This window comes from Topomyia yanbarensis, chromosome 1 (genome assembly GCF_030247195.1).
Source record: "Topomyia yanbarensis strain Yona2022 chromosome 1, ASM3024719v1, whole genome shotgun sequence".
Taxonomy (NCBI): domain Eukaryota; kingdom Metazoa; phylum Arthropoda; class Insecta; order Diptera; family Culicidae; genus Topomyia; species Topomyia yanbarensis.
In genome coordinates, this window is record NC_080670.1 from 149,911,315 (window position 1) to 149,929,330 (window position 18,016).

The 18,016-nt window shown below is 39.1% G+C and overlaps 1 protein-coding gene across 11 annotated transcripts in view; it reads left to right on the forward strand.

Annotated features, from left to right (window-relative positions):
• Nucleotides 1-18,016, forward strand: part of LOC131677035 (irregular chiasm C-roughest protein-like) — a 569,032-nt gene that overhangs the window by 413,086 nt on the left and 137,930 nt on the right. For all 11 annotated transcript variants that reach the window (XM_058956588.1, XM_058956579.1, XM_058956554.1 and 8 more), the window contains 2 exons: nt 8,095-8,260; nt 8,499-8,650. In XM_058956588.1, coding sequence (XP_058812571.1) covers nt 8,095-8,260; nt 8,499-8,650 — 318 coding nt within the window. The remainder of the gene's footprint in view (nt 1-8,094; nt 8,261-8,498; nt 8,651-18,016) is intronic.

Consider the following 18,016-nt stretch of genomic DNA (forward strand, 5'->3'; position numbering starts at 1 on the left):
TTCATCATGTTAACTTAATTTTCTGGGTACATGATTAACCTCCAACATTCGAAACGTTATTTAAGAAAAAATTATCAAAATGAGCCAAAACAAACCCCCGACAAGATCAGTTTCATCTTCTGCTGGCCTCAGCTTTAAAGACCATGTCAACAAACGTTCTAGAGAGTCGTTTAATAACCGTAAAGATGGTGGTGGAGCTTCTCCGAAATAATGTTGATAGAAACTGAATCAAAGCACCTTTAATATCCAAGAAACATAATGCCATCTATTCATTGGTAGCATAAGCAATTTTAATTTCTGTTGAAAGCAACGCAAAGTAATCGTTCGTCCCCCACGTCCATGAAAGAGGAAATTCGTGGAATCCCGGATCACCTGCGCTCTCTGGAGATCCCTAAAATATTCATAAGTAAACACCAACACATTGACTGTCATAAAATGTTCTACACTGATGGGTCACGAATCAATGAGACCACTTGCTTCGGTATTTACAACAATAACACCTCCATCTCTTTCAAGCTTACAGAACCTGCCTCTGTTTACACAGCCGAACTAGCAGCAGTTCACTATAGTCTGGAAATCATTGATACTTTACTCCCGAGTCATTATTTCATCCTCACAGATAGCCTCAGCACTATTAAATCCCTAAGCTCATTAAAGCTTGATAATCACGCTCCGTTCTTTTTGAAGAAGATACGAGAATACTTGACTAAATTAACTAATAAATCTTATCAATTCACCTTAGTGTGGATTCCCTCTCAATGCTCCATACCGGGTAATGAGAGAGCTGATAATTTAGCCAAAATAGGGGCACTATGAAAGACCTATTGCCTTCAATGAATTTTACAGCGCTTCTCGTCAGAGGACGCTTACTAGTTGGCAAACATCATGGGACAATGGAGACCTGGGACGGTGCTTGCACTCAATTATCCCTAAAGTATCAACGAAGGCATGGTTCAAAGGTTTGGATGTAAGTCGAAACTTCATTCGTGTGATGTCTAGGCTCATGTCCAACCATTATACGTTGAATGGGCATCTCCGCCGTATTGGGATCGCAGAAGATAATCAATGTGCTTGCGGAGAGGGTTACGAAGGCATTGAACATGTTGTTTGGTCTTGCACTGAATATCGTGAAGCCAGATCCAAATCAATTGACTCCTTACGAGCCAGAAGAAAACCACCATATGTTGCTGTTCATGATATCCTCGCATTACGAGATCTTACATACATGGGCTATATTTATCATTTCCTGAAAACAATAAATATTCAAATATAATTATCCCTACTATGTTCCTAGTTTTTTCCCTTGCTACCCACAAACAATTTAGTTTGGCTTCGGAGTTAGTTAAGTTAGATCAAACAATATAAATAAAGGAAACAAAATAAACAAAGACTACAGAAAAACTATCAATAGGTTTACATTGAAATTCAAGAAAATAGAATAGAAATAAAAATATTTAAAATGATGATTATGATTGAGTCTTAGCATTAGAAAGTGAATTTTTATTAAGAACTTTTGTAACATGTTATGTAAAAAAGAAACCCCGGTGTAAAAAAGCTTTTGCAAATGCCGTGTCAAATAAACGTTTTATGAAAAAAATCGTTCGTCCCTTTGCCTTTGCGGAAGCCAAACTGTGTATCTGACAGTAAGACATTTGCTTCGACCCAATTGTCGAGGTGAGACAAGATCCGAACAATTTCAGTATACAAGACAGCATTGCAATCGGTCAATACGAGTTGTGGTCGAAGGCTGGCTTTCCTGATTTTTGGATGGCGATGACCTTCACTCGCCTCCAGTCATGAGAGACACTGTAACCCTCTAGAAACTTTTTTTTTTAATTTTTTTTATAGCCCGCCTCTTACCCCCACACCAAAAAGCTCACAAACGGAGCCCCCTGGTAGTGGACACATCAGTTCTCAGCGTACAAAAAAAAAGTTCAGCACAACAAAACAAAGTTACGAATCGCGGAAACGCTGAGAAAAAAAAAACAATACGAGACCGACAAAACACAAAATTTGACAAGAAGCTACGGCGAGTACCCAGCGGAAAAGAATCCTTTTAAGGGTCCCATCGTAGCTTTGCAGGAAGCTCATAATAGTTTAAATTTATTTATTACTTATTGCTAGAAAAAATGCATTTATCAATTGTTTTTATTAAAAAAAATGTTAACCAATTATAGCTAAAGGAATAAGCTCGATTGGTGGTGAACGAAGTTTATATTAAAAATTCTCCTATTTTATTTTTTAAAATTAGTTTCAATTTTGCTTGGAAACGAGTGCGACATGTTATTTGCTTTAAATCAGTAGGAAGCTGGTTGAATAACTTAGGTCCGATGAAAGAAATGCGTCTTTGACCAAGGTTCGTGGATACTCTGGAGTATAATAAATGATTGGCTTGTCTAGTGCTGTGAGCTCGAATGCCTGTTGTAAATTTTAGATTATTATGAGCAATAGTATTATGCAAAGCATTGTGGATGTATATTATTGTTTGGTAGTTAGTCAACCCAAGCAAAGGTAAAATGTTATGGGCATTATTATTATATAACAAAATAGTAGGGTATATAAATGGTTTTTTATAAATAATTTTAAGACATCTGTTTTGAAGCGTTTGTAGCTTTTTCAGATACGAAATACTGGCACGGCCTCACACAGATACAATGTAGTTCAGCAATGAGTGGATGCGCGCATAATAAAATTTTAGAAGTACATGCTGGGGAACAAAAGAGCATACTTTACGCATAGCCCCACATAACGATTTTCTCTCTATAGATGTTATATGCTCAATCCAGGAGAGTGTGGGGTCTAAGTGAAGTCCTAAATATTGGAAGCAGTTAGTTTCCTGAATTACAGACTGTCCCATTCTTGGGTCTGGATGCACGCCTATAGCTCTTCTAGATGAACGAAACAGCATATATTTAGTTTTTGATAGGTTCAAGGAAAGAAGGTTTTCGTTGAAATACGCCGTTAGTGTTTTTAAATCTGATTCAATGTCGCGTACAATATCCAGGCAGTTGTTGTTCGGGTAGAACAACGCTGTGTCATCCGCGAAAAGACGAGGAGTCCCTTTTAACCCGAGTCTACCTAGGTCATTGATATACAATAAAAATAATAGTGGCCCAATATTACTGCCTTGGGGCACACCTATTTCTATTGGTCTATAAGAGCTACACGAGTCTCCAATAGATACGAATTGGTTCCTATACGACAGATAGCTACGAATAATATGATTTGCTAATCCCCTGATACCATAGCATTCTAACTTCTTAAGCAGGATTGAGTGATCCAGAGTATCGAATGCTTTTTTTAGGTCCAGAAAAAGGGCACCAACAATTCTTTTGCTATCAATTTGACTAATGATGGAGTCAATTAGTTCGGTCATTGCAATTAAAGTGCTGCAGCCCTGTCTGAACCCATACTGGTAGTTGTAAATTATGTTGTGTTTGTTCAAAAACTCGAGTAGTCGAGTGATAAGCAATTTCTCAAGAATTTTATTGAAAACGCACAATGTTGAAATTGGTCTATAGTTGCAAGGTTGGTTTGGATCACCAGCTTTGAAAATTGGAATTACTCGGGCTATTTTTAAACAGTCTGGGTACCTGCCGGTTTGAATTATTAAATTAAAAGCTTTGGTTAAGATGTTTGCAAAAGTGGTACAGTTACTCTTAAGAATGCTAGCAGGGATCTTATCAGGACTACAACTGTTATTTTTTTCGAGGTCTTTAATCAAAAGGATCACTTCGTTTATGGTTGCAGGACGCAAGAAGATTGTTTCTTGGACGTGTTGTATATTTGCAATAGGATTTGAGTTGGGATTCGTGGGAATATTGTCAGCCAAATTTTTGCCAATACTAGAGAAATATTCGTTGAAAACATTACATACTTCTTTAGTCTCAGTGACTCTGATATCATTGCAAATTAGGCTGATGGGAACATCCGACTTTGAACGACCAAAAATGGTATTAATATTTTTCCAAAGTTTTGAATGAGTTGTGTTGGATAGAAAATTTTCAAAGTAGGCCTTTTTGCACCGCTTTTTCATTACATTAACTTTTTTAGTTATGTGTTGCAGAAGAGCTTTGAGGTTTTCATCATTGAGGTTATTTTTAAATAAATTCAACAAGCGTCTTTTTAAAAAGTCCGACAGATTCTTCAACGAGCTGAATTAGATTCTCTGGCCCTTTATTGTTTCACGGCTAGAGAATCTGAGAACTCCACCATCGAAAAAGTGTTTCGTTTTGCTGTATCGCGGGGGGAAGTAGCAGATCTTCTGTGTCGGGGCGGAACTCGGACAAACCTTGTTGGTGAAATCGAATATCCAACGGTTTTAATATTCCACGTTCCCGTTAGTACTGCTTCCGTTTCGCATACGTCCGGCTGTGCCCCAAAAAGTATTCATCGATGTAACTCTCGTTTATCCGTCAACGAACCGGCACCAGTAACCACGTTTCTTGGGTTTCATAAAACGTTTCATTCGTATTACTAACGTCACGTACTGTTGATAGCTAGCGGATAACCCGTCGTTGCGGTAGATCTTGTATGCGGTGACCTTCTCCGCGTACACGTCTGAGCACTCTTTGTCTCACCACAGGTTGGGAGACCGCCCGTGAGAGTTTGCATCTACTACACGTTTGGTTTGAGCTTAAACCGCTGTGTCGAGAATCCAGCCAGACAAAAAACAGTATTCTTCCTCCTGAGGAAGATCTTATGTGCACTCAATTGGGCAAGATATCGCGGACGCGTAGCTCTTTCCATCTATATTTCGTGTGAGGTCATATGTAACATTGATTGTATACGGTAGCAATATCAATTACGATTGGCAATTGGTTGCTGCCGTGGAGATCAGGAGTTACCTTCCACATGCAATCTAACCGCAGCGATGTCGAGCAAAGAGACAAGTCTAAGGCGCTCAAGGAAGGAAGCTGGGGAGAAAGAAGGGGTGGTGCAGGGATCCGTGTCATTTCACCGGTGTTCACCATAGTCACATTGAAGTTGTCGCAAAGTTCGTGGAGTAAGGTAGATCGATTATCATCATGAAGACAACCCCATGTCATGCCGTGGGAGTTAAAATCACTTAAAACTAAGTACGGTACGTGAAGCAGTTGGCCAACTGAGGCTCTAGAATGAATGTAGGTGGAAGCGATGCAATGATATTTGCCTTTTATTCTAGTTTGGCAAGCGATAACTTCAATGCCTGGTGTCGAGGGGAGGTCGATTCGATTGAAAGAATAGCACTTTCTGAACCCCTAAATGGACTAAGAGTAAGAGTCTTTTCGATCCAAGCGAATAATTCGGAAAACGTGGAAGGTGAAATCTATTGCTGAAGTAAGCCATGTAAGCGCATAATGCAAATGCATCGCACTTCAACTTATTTAATAAAATTTAAAAGGAATCGATTTTCGGAATAATGTTGTCAAATCCGTCACCTCGTTCGATGAATTAGCCATCAATGGAAACAATTGCTGAAAGGAGAGGCCATTTTGTAGTCACTACATCAAGAATGTATTTACTGCGGGGAGAAAGCTTAAAAGGATACTTTTAAGAGAGTTAGAAATGTTTAAAGCTGTGAAAATACCGCCCACAATCTAAGAGAATTTCATAAGGCCAGCGCTGATTTTTTCTCTGGCTGAGACATAGGAACACTTGGGGTACTTGATGTTCCATGAAGTGCTGAGAACTCCTTTTCTGAACTAAAGTTTCTGAGACCAGGAGCTGCTTGCTTCGGTTTTGCACCAGTACTTTCTCGAGCAGTTATTTTTGGAGGACCTCGGAAAGACAGCTTCTGACCTTTACAATGAAGCTTAGGGGAGGAAATGTTCTTCCTTTTTCTATTGCTTCTAGGTGCAGCGGAAGATGTTCCCTCCTGAGGATCATCAGAGTCGCCTTCATCATTAGACGAGTTAGTATAGATATTCGTAGAGAGCGATAGCGTAGCTATCTTTAGCATTTTTAAAAAAAAATCGCTTTGAGCGTCCCTAAAAGGATCGTTTCAGTTTCCCTTCTGCAGGAGCCGTCCACATGTTTCCCACTACATTTTTTACAATAAACCATATTGATACAATGTTCTGTGTGGCCAAATTCTTTCAATTTGTGCAGTTCATGACTCGCGGCATAAAAAAGCGAACGGATAGACGAACTTTGTCAAAGAGGAGGTAGTTAGGTGGAGCAGAACCGGAGAAAGTCACACGATAAGAGTCTGACTTGATGGATGTCCTCTTCTCGTAAGCTGCGACTGATGCTTAATACAAATGCTTGTAGTCCAATATCTTCACTAGCTGAAGCATGGGCTAACCCTATGTTTTCAACAGATCCGCGCAAATCAAACTCGAATCGGAGATGACCCCCTCACGTTCAACCCGATTAGATGGTATATATACTCTATACTCCTCCGTGAAGGGCCCGTAGCTAACAATATCATTTGCTTGCTTCAAACTATTTACCACCACACGAAGCTTACCAGGGCGAATGTTGGATAATTTCTGCCACAGCCGAATATCGCTCCGTCAGAACTCGAGGAATCTGCAATAGACTCAAACATTTCTTGTGTTTAGTCCGAAAAAAGATTACAAATGGCTCAGTCGGGAAGGCGAGTTTATTTCGATATCCATCTCGCCTTGATGAAAATTATTATCAGAGGATGTCTTTTTGCACGAGCTTTTTGTCCAGTGGAGGCTGGTGTTATAGACAAGAATGGGGAATGTAATATTATTGCGATACCTAACTTGTATATAGAACGGTATCCAGGCGGCTTACTGGAAAAGAAATACTGCTGTATAAATGCTCTGCTTGTCGAATAACAATAAACGCGTACACACAAGAAAAATAGAAAAATTCTGATACCTCCGCGAGGCGGAGAATGCGCAAGATAACCTTGACAGCGCATTAGCACTACTCTTTATAACGTTACACTACACAGACTGGAAAAATCGACCTATTGGTCCAAGAGTCACCGAACGAATAGCGTAGAAAAAAATTGAAGCAGAAGAGTATTTCCAACTTATAATGCATAGTAGAAACTTTTTTTAATATATACTATGAAAATATCTAGAATCGTATTCATATTGTAAGCTTTTAAAAATTTGGATTGCTCTGGTAAACATAACTCAATACGAAAATTTTACATAATATGTATTTATTTAGAATAATAATTCATTATATTATTCCATCAGTTTCTAGTGTACAGTAATTATTTAAGTCAAAAACGTTCAAAATTGCATACTGAGCTCATTGTAATACCATAAAAATAGTAATACGTTCATTGTTGTACATTATTTACCCCAATTCGAAGTTAGTCAATCATAATTTAAATCATACAGTGCATTGACCCAAACATTGTCCTAGTTCTTCGGTATATTATGCAAATGAGCACTCAATGAATCACAAACCAAGCAATAAATCAGAATCCAAAACTGTCAATATATCATAATCAATATGACTGATTCCCGCATCCGGAATAGCATTCCGAATCTGAAGTGGTAAAAAGCATTCACAAGTACAAATTAGTCGCTTGACTCATGCCTTGCGCTAAGCATGCCTTCTGTCGCATCTGTTCTAGTAGGATACTCTCGAGAATATTTGTTGCCAGTGTCAAACTGATGGGCTCTATCGAGGCTTCCTCCATATTGATAAGTAAATCCCAGCTTAAGTTGTACTCAAGGATACGACGCCCTTCCATTCATGATGTATACATCTATGAATAATTGATGAGCTACGCTCCCATCCACAGTCTGCCGAATGCCCCTGTGGCCAACACACACCCCGGCGAGGGCTATTTGCCGGGTCACGAGAGTGTGATAAAGGATTGAGCTCTTTGGAACATTTTCTTTTCCTATCATAGATGTACATACAGTCACATGGGCGGATTAATCGCATCTATTAGCTTCCAAACAACCATCACACATCGGTCTCTGAGAATGACGTTGTCAGCTGTATGCTGGCTCGATGATGGCAATAATGAAGATGTAAATGTGTAATAAAGAGGGACAATCAATCAAATTCCTCAAGTTCTCTCTGTTTGTCATGTCTTGCTGATGTCGGTTGACGTTATTCAAGTTATCATCTCTGCAGCAGTCCCTAATGGTTCCACTCTGCTTGTTTCAGTGGACAAAGGATGACTTTGGTCTGGGAACCAACCGGATTCTGGCAGGCTTCGAGCGATACTCGATGATAGGAAGCGACGAGGAAGGAGACTTTTCGCTGGACATATTTCCAGTGATGTTGGACGACGATGCCAAGTACCAGTGCCAGGTTGGTCCGGGCAAAAAAGGTAACATTCGATTTTCTGCATTAGAATCATTTGAAGAAGAAGACGGATTAAAGATTTTCTGACCCAGAAAACTAGTAGCTTTGTATATAAGAACCAAATTCGGATGCTTTTCAGCTCCCCGTGTGAATTTCATAGTTTGAGTTTAGATTTGTTGGTACTTTTTCCAAATGGAATTATATTAGAATATTGTTTGCCTTTTCCACAACAAATCCACTAAGGTCTACTTTTTTAACCGCAGGGACTCCCGGCATAAGATCTCGCTTCGCTGCGCTGACAGTACTGGTCCCACCGGAACCACCGACAATTGTACAAGGAGATTTCATGGTCACAACTGAAAATCGGGAAATCGAACTGGAATGCGTATCGGTCGGAGGCAGGCCAGCAGCAGAGGTAATACTATGGATTGTATTGATCTTATCTTGACATCTTTGTTTTGTGTGTAATTTACTCTGCGGAATATAACATTTATTAAAATATTTGCCTTCAATTGAGAGGTAATTATGTCCATAGTCCACAATATTGATCATATAATTTTGGTTGTTTTATTTGACTATAGCGAAAATCGTTAAATTGTTTATACAAACTCTTAACAAATGCCTTCCAATGCACGAAAGACAATATTTTTTTATCCATTCGATAAAAAATGGCCGCTTCAGGCAGGATAGGGAGACCGGGGCTAGTCGATACGGATTTGCTTTTTTACTGAAAACTAAATACAGTAAATAGAAGCTGACCTTTGAATTTTATAACCGTTTCAAAATTATTAGCACCTTGAAAAAAATCTCTATGCAAAATTTCGGGCACGATTGAACGGACGCACAAAACGATCAAAGCGCATATATTTCTGTCGTGAAAAAAAATTGAACTCGTATTTTAAATGAGCGACCGATAATAAAAGTCGCAAGGACAGAAATTGGTTCGTGAAACCCACTACAACTATACTACAATATAAAAACCAAAAATTTGACTGCGACTTTCTTCCGAGTTGGCTAAAAAAACCTTCAGTATAAAACCGGAATAAATCTATCCGATTCTTAAAAAGTAGTTTTCGTTAGCCAGAAGCTCCTGCGAACGAATTACTTTTAGCTGATTTTTACACTGGAGGTGCATTCATGCCGAGTTTTTCAAGTGAACAATTTTAAAACGATTCTTATGCTGAAGGATCTCTGTCCGATTTTTACGTTTGAAATTTATTTCCGATTTTTATATTCTAATATTCTAATGAGTGATCACGGCATAAATCGACTTATTTTCGTCATATCGTTCGTCCCGCTCCCATTGAATCGTGTGAACGCTATGATGTCGACCCATTGTGCTTCTGGATTGTTTACATATTTTCGGTTGCCAACCCTCGCAAAACGTGTGTTCCACATACCTAAATATACCACATTGGTTCGGATCGAGTTCAATGCAGTAGGGTGCGACTTGTGTGTGCTGCTTGAGATATTGCGTTTGAAAAAAAATAATTTATTTTTATGCGTGCGTGTTCGTTGTAACTTGTCAATCCATGTTTACGGCGCATTGTAGGTGCGTAGGGTAACGAGCCTATTGTCATACATGTTTCATATTTCGGCTATATGTGATACGCTTTTATCAGTAAGGCATCTGGCAACATGCTTCTGTAGTTATTTCTAAAGCACTGTTCAGCAGTGTTGTATTTTATATCTAAGTGTAATTGGAACGGAAACAATCACATTCCCAGAAGGACCTTTTGATTTATTTCTTCAAACACCTTTGATTCGTACTGCATATAACTGAAAATTTTAAAACAAGACTATACCGTCCCAGGAGCAGTTTAGGTGGGTAATCGTCTCTGAAAACCGGAGTCTCCGGGTCAAACCCGGAGGGGTGGCAACCCTAAATAGAACGGTTGTGTATACCAATTTAAATTTTAAAATAAATCTGTTTTAAATTATAAAACAAACCGCGGAACTGGGGATGTAATTGTATCTGTTCTAGTTCCATATCAAAACACCTGTATAACATAAAACGCTGCAGAACATGCAGCTCATTTTTTTAGTTTTAAACTGGAACCGGTTTAATAATACTATGATTACACTAGAACCGGTTTAATAATACTATGTTTACACTACAGAGTTGTAACACGTTATAATAATTAGCAACAAGAAAAATATCACCAAGATAGCTTCAAAACTCAACTGGTAGAGCGAACGTTGTATAACACGGTACTTTATCAAATAATTTAATTTCTTCGACTATTAATCGATTAAGAAATACTTAACCTAAAGTTTGTTTACCTAAGTTCATTAGTACGTTATTGAAAATTTAATTTGAAAATGAAATTTCATATTTCGTGGAGAAACTTTATATTTCCGTTGGCGAGCGTGGGCTTCCTCAGTTCTCAATATGAAGCTTTCTTTTCCATATATTTTCTGGACAGACCAGCCTATTTTTACTATATGGATCAGCTAAATAATGCGAATCAGCTAGTGAGATACCTGATTGATTGAAATAATAGATTACCGTTAGAGGACCTTCAATAAATTATGTTTTAATGGGGAGGGTGTATAACAAATTGTAACATATGGGAACAGGAGAGTGAGCTAGAACGTGAGACGATAGTTGTGATAGATAAAATTCACTTGCACGATTATGAAAAAGCTACCTTTTCAATGTCACCGTGGTCTTGTCCTGTACACAACCATTTAAATTTTCAAATGATTCAGCGTAGCTCATCAAGTTCGTGGATGGCGATCCATTGTATATAGGTATTCCAAGAAAGTAATAGACATTTCCACCAGTGGCGTAGCCAGGGGGGGGGGGGTTTTTGGGGGTTAAACCCCCCCCCCCAAACCAAAATTAATTGGAATGAAAAAAAAATGATGCTGACGAATTTAATTTAATATTCCACAAAATATTTTTGGAAAAATATTCTCTGAACACTACATTGAGAACTGTGTTTAAAGCGTCATGAGAACTTTTGGAAAATTGTGGGAAGGGGATCTTGTAACTTATCTCTTAGCCAAAATCCCACAGTTGTCAAATTACGTCAATGTAAAATAAAATAACTATCTGAATTATTATGAGCTCATTTTGTGAAAGATGCTTCAAAATATGGATTAGAGACAATTTTTCGAATGGGAATCTAAATTTGAATAGGTTGATTGCATATAAAACATAAGCTTGTTTACCGAAAACTTACATACATTTCAACATTTACTGAAAATGTATTTTTTAGATTGTGTAGAGTTTAGACAACAATTCAATATGGTTAACAACAAGAATAACATTTCAGAAACTAGTTGAAAGCTGATGTAATTTTATCTCTAGCAGGTCAGGATCGGTTTTATGAGCATTGGATTTTTGTTGTATTATCAACTATATGAATAGCCTCTTAGCAGGATGCAATGAATGGCGTACTAAAATTTTGTGTGCTACGTACTAGTACTGCAAGTTGTGAGGTTGACTAATGAAGAAAAGTAAAATTAATGCTCGATAAATTTTTAACGGCCACGATCACATTCATTCGAAACTGCCAAATTTCGATGTTAAGTAACATTGAAGAATTTCAAAACGTAAAACTGTTCATCTGCTGATAGAATAATTTTGACGGTTAATCCTGCTAGAAGTAATTATAGACAAGAATTAGTCTTCAACCAAATTTGGGTCGAGACTTAATGTCTCCAGCAAAGTTTTCGAAAGTGCTATTTCTAACAACTTTGTCAAAGACATAAATATCCCACATATTCAGAGTATCGAAATATAGTAGTAGAAAACCTTTACAACAAGCTATTCTGAAATTACTGTATTTGATAAATCTCTTCTGCGGTAATTAAGTAATAAATTCACATTGCGTTCAAGGTGCCTTTGAAGCTTATACAATAATTCCCAGATATTAAAAGGACTCAAAAACACAAAGAGTGATTCCATTTTCAGGAGCTAGCATCAATTCGGCGCAAGCTTAGTCCGCCCACCAAGTTAGTGTCGGATTCTGATGAGATGAAGTCGAAACGCAAGTTTCAGTTCCATCCATCCATAATTTAGTTATAGGTTTTGTGTTCTCAACTCGCAATGATTGTTTCAAACAATTTTATCCGTAGCGCAGAAAAAAATAGTTTTCACCTAAATTTTTCTTCACTAAGAAGAAATATAGCAGGCCCAGTCCATTTAAATCCCTATATGTTGAATTCATGTAGCCTTCATATTTTCAACAAAATTGTTTGAAATGACATTATCAAAAACTTTGCTGAAGGCACCATGTCTCTTAATATTTTTGAAAAATTAATTCACCATAATTACCTCTATGAGAGTTAATCACTAAAATTTCTATATCAAAGCAGGCGCTGTTTTATGTTGATAACTTCCCGAAGTTGTCAAACCTTCAAAGTCAAGGATTATTATATTAGGTGATCTTGAACGTTGAAAATTTTTTAGATCATTTATCCCACTTTAAAAGATCGCAATTTTTGACTTCATTGACATATTATACAAGAAAATAATCTATAGAGGTTTGAAAACTGTTCCATGTTGATCCTTCTTGTTTATAGACTGGAATGACATCTGTTAGACTACTTATGTTTTTGAGTTTTCAATAATTTATCAAACTCATATTAAATTTTAGCATTTTTTCAAAAAATTTGCGATTTTCATCAAAACCCCCTCCAAACCAAATTTCTGGCTACGCCACTGATTTCCACAATTATGTTGAACATAACCAGCCATAGAATCATAGTTTAGAAAAATGAGAAAGGCACAATTGCACCAATACACAGTGGTCAAAATGAACAATTTCATGCTTTTAATTATTTTGCGGCTAAACCATAAGGTTTTGAGTTTTGGTGACTTAGGACAAGTTTTTGGAGTTATTAAGACAGATTTTCAGAAGTAGACGACCATGTTCCAAAATGAAGTGTAAAGGCATTTTTGGAATGTAAGTTTTTACTGGAAGGAGATAGACAGTTTGAGTCTTCAGAAAAGTTGCAGACAATGTTATTTTTAGTAATTTGACTGAAAATACTAACTCTCTATCTACAACCGTTTCGTTGTTATGAGAAGTTTTCCAATGAACCCCATAAAAATCAGTTTATTTAAAATAACTTTTGTCGTATTCATTTCTCTACACCAATGTTCTTCACAATGTTTTAGATATTATAAAAACCCACAACTTTGTTGAATATTTTAAGACGATCCGACGTTTATAGAAACAGTTAAAGCTGTTTCTTTGATTAAAAATGTTATATTTCTTAACAGGTTTTCTAAAAAAATTGCATAAATATGCAAATGAAATAATGGTATCTTGAAAGTATTAACAATCTACTACAAAATCCTAAAGGAGTGGTTAGTATCTGTCAGTATCCAAGAATGTTATAAAAGAATGAAACGGCGAGCATTTGAGTTTTTTCTTCAGCGCTATCTGGCTTCATTATATTCAACCATTTTATATGTACTGTATTCAAAATTATTTTAGTTATTATAATCAATTAATGAGTTATTGCAAAAGTAATACCATAATTTAGTAAAAAGTACTCATAGTTCCATTAAAAGAAGTAGTGTAAAAAATTTTGAAATAATTCGTCCAGTAGATTCTGAGTTATGATGCACACCTATTTTCTTAAAGTCTCCTCCACAGATTCACTCTCAATTATTTTCAATATTTTACCACGAAAATTTAAAAAATTAAGTTCAAATGTTGCATTATTATATGGAAATTGACTAACGCTTTGTGTATCATCAAAATCTATTAAAAGCAATTTTCACCGAATGAACCTAATCTCTTACCCCCCCTCGTCGATATTTACATGAATATTTGCTTCATACGTCTCCCAACCTTTGAACGGAACGGATCGTTATATTTCACAGTGGTGTTCGGTGTGTAAATTTTAGTGAGTCAAGGTCATCCTTTGTTCGTTCGTTAGCTGCCGTTCTGCTGGTGCCGAAAGTAAATCCAGCACATTGTTTTCGCTGGTGCGGAACAATCGACGTTGTTTGCAGATAAGTTTTGCTTTATTTTTTTTCCCTCGTTTGCTTTCTTTCCTTTTCCCTACTTTTACTCTACCTTGTAATCAAATAATAAGACACATTCCCGTTTATATAACGCTCTGCCCTCGTGCTTAAATGGCCGAGGGCGAAATACCATCTGATGTAATCATGGAAGTCCCTGATCCCCCTAATACTCGCATTGCTCCCCGTATAAAGCAGTACCCAGAAGGTTCCTCTGGGCCATGGGTGGTATATTTTCGGACCGGAGAGAAACCGGTTAATATATTAAAACTTTCTCGAGATCTGACTGCTAATTACCCGGCCGTAACTCAGATAACACGTGTTCGGGCAAACAAGATACGTGTTCTAGTGAATGATCTCGGGCAGGCAAACGCGATTGCTTGCTGTGAGCGCTTTACGCGGGAATTTAAAGCGTACGTGCCTTGTGTGGCCTGTGAAATCGATGGGGTAGTGTCCGAACCGGGCCTGAAATGCGAAGAACTGTTGGAGCACGGGGTTGGCTGCTTTAAGGACCCCTCTCTTGAACAGATTAAGATCTTAGAATGCAAACAATTGTATACCGCAAACACCGAGGGAGGTAAGACTACCTACTCTCTATCAGGCTCGCTTCGGGTGACATTCGCCGGGTCCTCTCTTCCCAACTACATCCTCCTTGACAGGGTTCGCCTACCAGTTCGCCTGTTTGTACCGCGGGTCATGAGCTGCAGCAATTGCAAGCAGTTGGGCCACACAGCCACATATTGTGGAAATAAGAAACGATGCGGCAAATGCGAAGGAGAGCATGAGGATGACTCTTGCGACAAAGAAACTGAAAAGTGTATTTGCTGCGGGGGCCCTTCACATGCTCTTAAATCATGCCCTGCGTACAAGCAGCGCGGGGATAAAATTAAGCGCTCCCTTAAGGAACGCTCAAGGCGTTCTTATGCAGAAATGCTAAAGAATGCTTCGCCATCTGTCCTGTCCGAAAATCCCTATGCTGGTTTGGCTAACGTTGAGCAAGAATCTGACGACCCACGAGAGGGAACATCTTTGGTTAACCCAGGGGAATCCAGGAAGAGGAGAAATCCAGCCTCCCCTACATTGCCCCGTAAGGGTGCCAAGGTGTCGTCCACTCAGAGTGCGCCATCTACAACCAATAAATCCAACGGAAGTGATGCACAAAAGCCGAAGCAATTTGCTCCAGGACTTGGAAATATTAATTCTAACAAGGAGTACCCACCACTTCCAGGGACACCAAAAACCCCAAGTGTTCCCTTTTTTCAAACAAATACTCAGTCCAGTAGCGGACTAATGAAATTTTCTGACATAGTGGACTTAATTTTCACAGCTTTCAATGTTACTGATCCTCTTAAAAGCCTTCTGATACGTTTTCTCCCTATAGTGCAAACATTTTTGAAGCAATTGACTACTAAATGGCCCCTCCTTGCAGCGATCGTATCCTTCGATGGCTAAATCATCGAACGAGGTCACCGATTCGATCACTGTTCTACAGTGGAACAGCAGAAGTATCCTCCCGAAAATCGATTCCTTTAAATTTTTACTAAATAGTTTAAAATGTGATGCTTTCGCATTATGTGAAACTTGGTTAACTTCCGATATAAATCTCAACTTCCACGACTTTAATATAATTCGTCTGGATCGAGAAAACCCCTATGGAGGAGTACTTTTGGGGATCAAAAAGTGCTATTCTTTCAACCGAATTAACCTCCCTTCGACACCAGGCATTGAAATTGTCGCTTGTCAAGTTTTAATCAATTTGCATTGCTTCCATCTACATTCCTCCTAGAGCCTCGGTAGGGCACCGAACGCTTTGTAATATCATGGAATCCTTACCGGCACCGCGGCTAGTTCTGGGAGACTTTAACTCGCACGGTACGGTTGGGGCTGTCTTCATGATGATAATAGATCAACATTAATCCAAGATCTTTGCGATAATTTCAACATGACCATCTTAAACACGGGAGAAATGACGCGGATTCCTACACCACCAGCACGCGCAAGCGCGTTGGATTTATCGCTTTGCTCGACATCGCTACAGTTAGATTGTATGTGGAAGGTGATCCCTGATCCCCACGGTAGCGATCATTTGCCTATCGTGATTTCAATTGCTAACGGTTCAAGACCATCGAAAACAATCAATGTCTCGTATGACCTCACACGGAACATTGATTGGAAGAGTTACGCGACCGCGATATCCGTTAAAATCGAATCCACTCAAGAACTTCCTCCGGAGGAAGAGTACAGGTTTTTGGCTGGCTTGATTCTCGACAGTGCGAATCAAGCTCAGACTAACCCAGTACCCAGCGCGAATACCCATGGACGGTCTCCCACCCTGTGGTGGGATAAAGAGTGCTCAGAGTTGTACGCGGAAAAGTCCACTGCATATAAGGCCTTCCGGGAAGACGGGTTACCCGCTAGCTATCAACAGTACGCGTCGTTAGAAAGGCGAATGAAGAGTCTAATGAAAGCCAAAAAACGCAGTTATTGGCGCCGGTTCGTCGACGGGTTAACGAGAGAAACAGCGATGAGCACTCTTTGGGGTACGGCTCGACGTATGCGTAATCATAATAGTACCAACGAGAACGTGGAATATTCAAACCGTTGGATATTCGCTTTCGCCAAGAAGATCTGTCCGGACTCTGTCCCGGTACAGAAAACGTACCGCGCCGCGTCTTCTCACGATACCGCGAACGAAACACCGTTTTCGATGGTGGAGTTCTCACTTGCTCTCTTATCGTGCAACAATAACGCCCCAGGGTTAGACAGAATCAAATTCAACTTGCTGAAGAATCTGCCTGACACTGCAAAAAGGCGCCTGTTGAATTTATTTAACAAGTTTCTTGAGGGTAACATTGTCCCTTATGAATGGAGGCAAGTGAAGGTCATCGCCATCCAAAAACCAGGAAAACCAGCCTCCGACCACAACTCGTATCGGCCGATTGCAATGCTGTCCTGTATTCGGAAGTTGTTCGAGAAAATGATCATGTTTCGCCTCGACAATTGGGTTGAAGCAAATGGCTTACTGTCAGATACACAATTTGGCTTCCGCAAAGGCAAAGGGACGAACGATTGCCTTGCGTTGCTTTCTACAGAAATCCAAATGGCCTATGCTAACAGAGAGCAGATGGCATCAGTCTTCTTGGATATTAAGGGGGCTTTTGACTCAGTTTCTATCAACATTCTGTCAGAGAAGCTGCACCAGCATGGTCTTTCACCAATTTTAAATAACTTTTTGCTAAACCTGTTGTCTGAAAAGCACATGCACTTTTCGCATGGCGATTTAACAACATCGCGATTTAGCTACATGGGTCTTCCCCAGGGCTCATGTCTAAGTCCCCTGCTCTACAATTTTTACGTGAATGACATTGACGATTGTCTTGCCAATTCATGCACGCTAAGGCAACTTGCAGACGACGGGGTGGTCTCTGTTACAGGGCCCAAAGCTGCCGACTTGCAAGGACCATTACAAAATACCTTGGACAATTTGTCTGCTTGGGCTCTTCAGCTGGGTATTGAGTTCTCCACGGAGAAAACTGAGTTGGTTGTTTTTTCTAGGAAGCGTGAGCCGGCGCAACTCCAGCTTTTATTAATGGGTGCAACGATCAACCAGGTTTTCACATTTAAATATCTCGGGGTCTGGTTCGACTCTAAAGGTACCTGGGGATGTCACATTAGGTATCTGAAACAGAAATGCCAACAAAGGATCAATTTTCTCCGAACAATAACTGGAACATGGTGGGGTGCTCACCCAGGAGACCTGATCAGGTTGTACCAAACAACGATATTGTCGGTGAT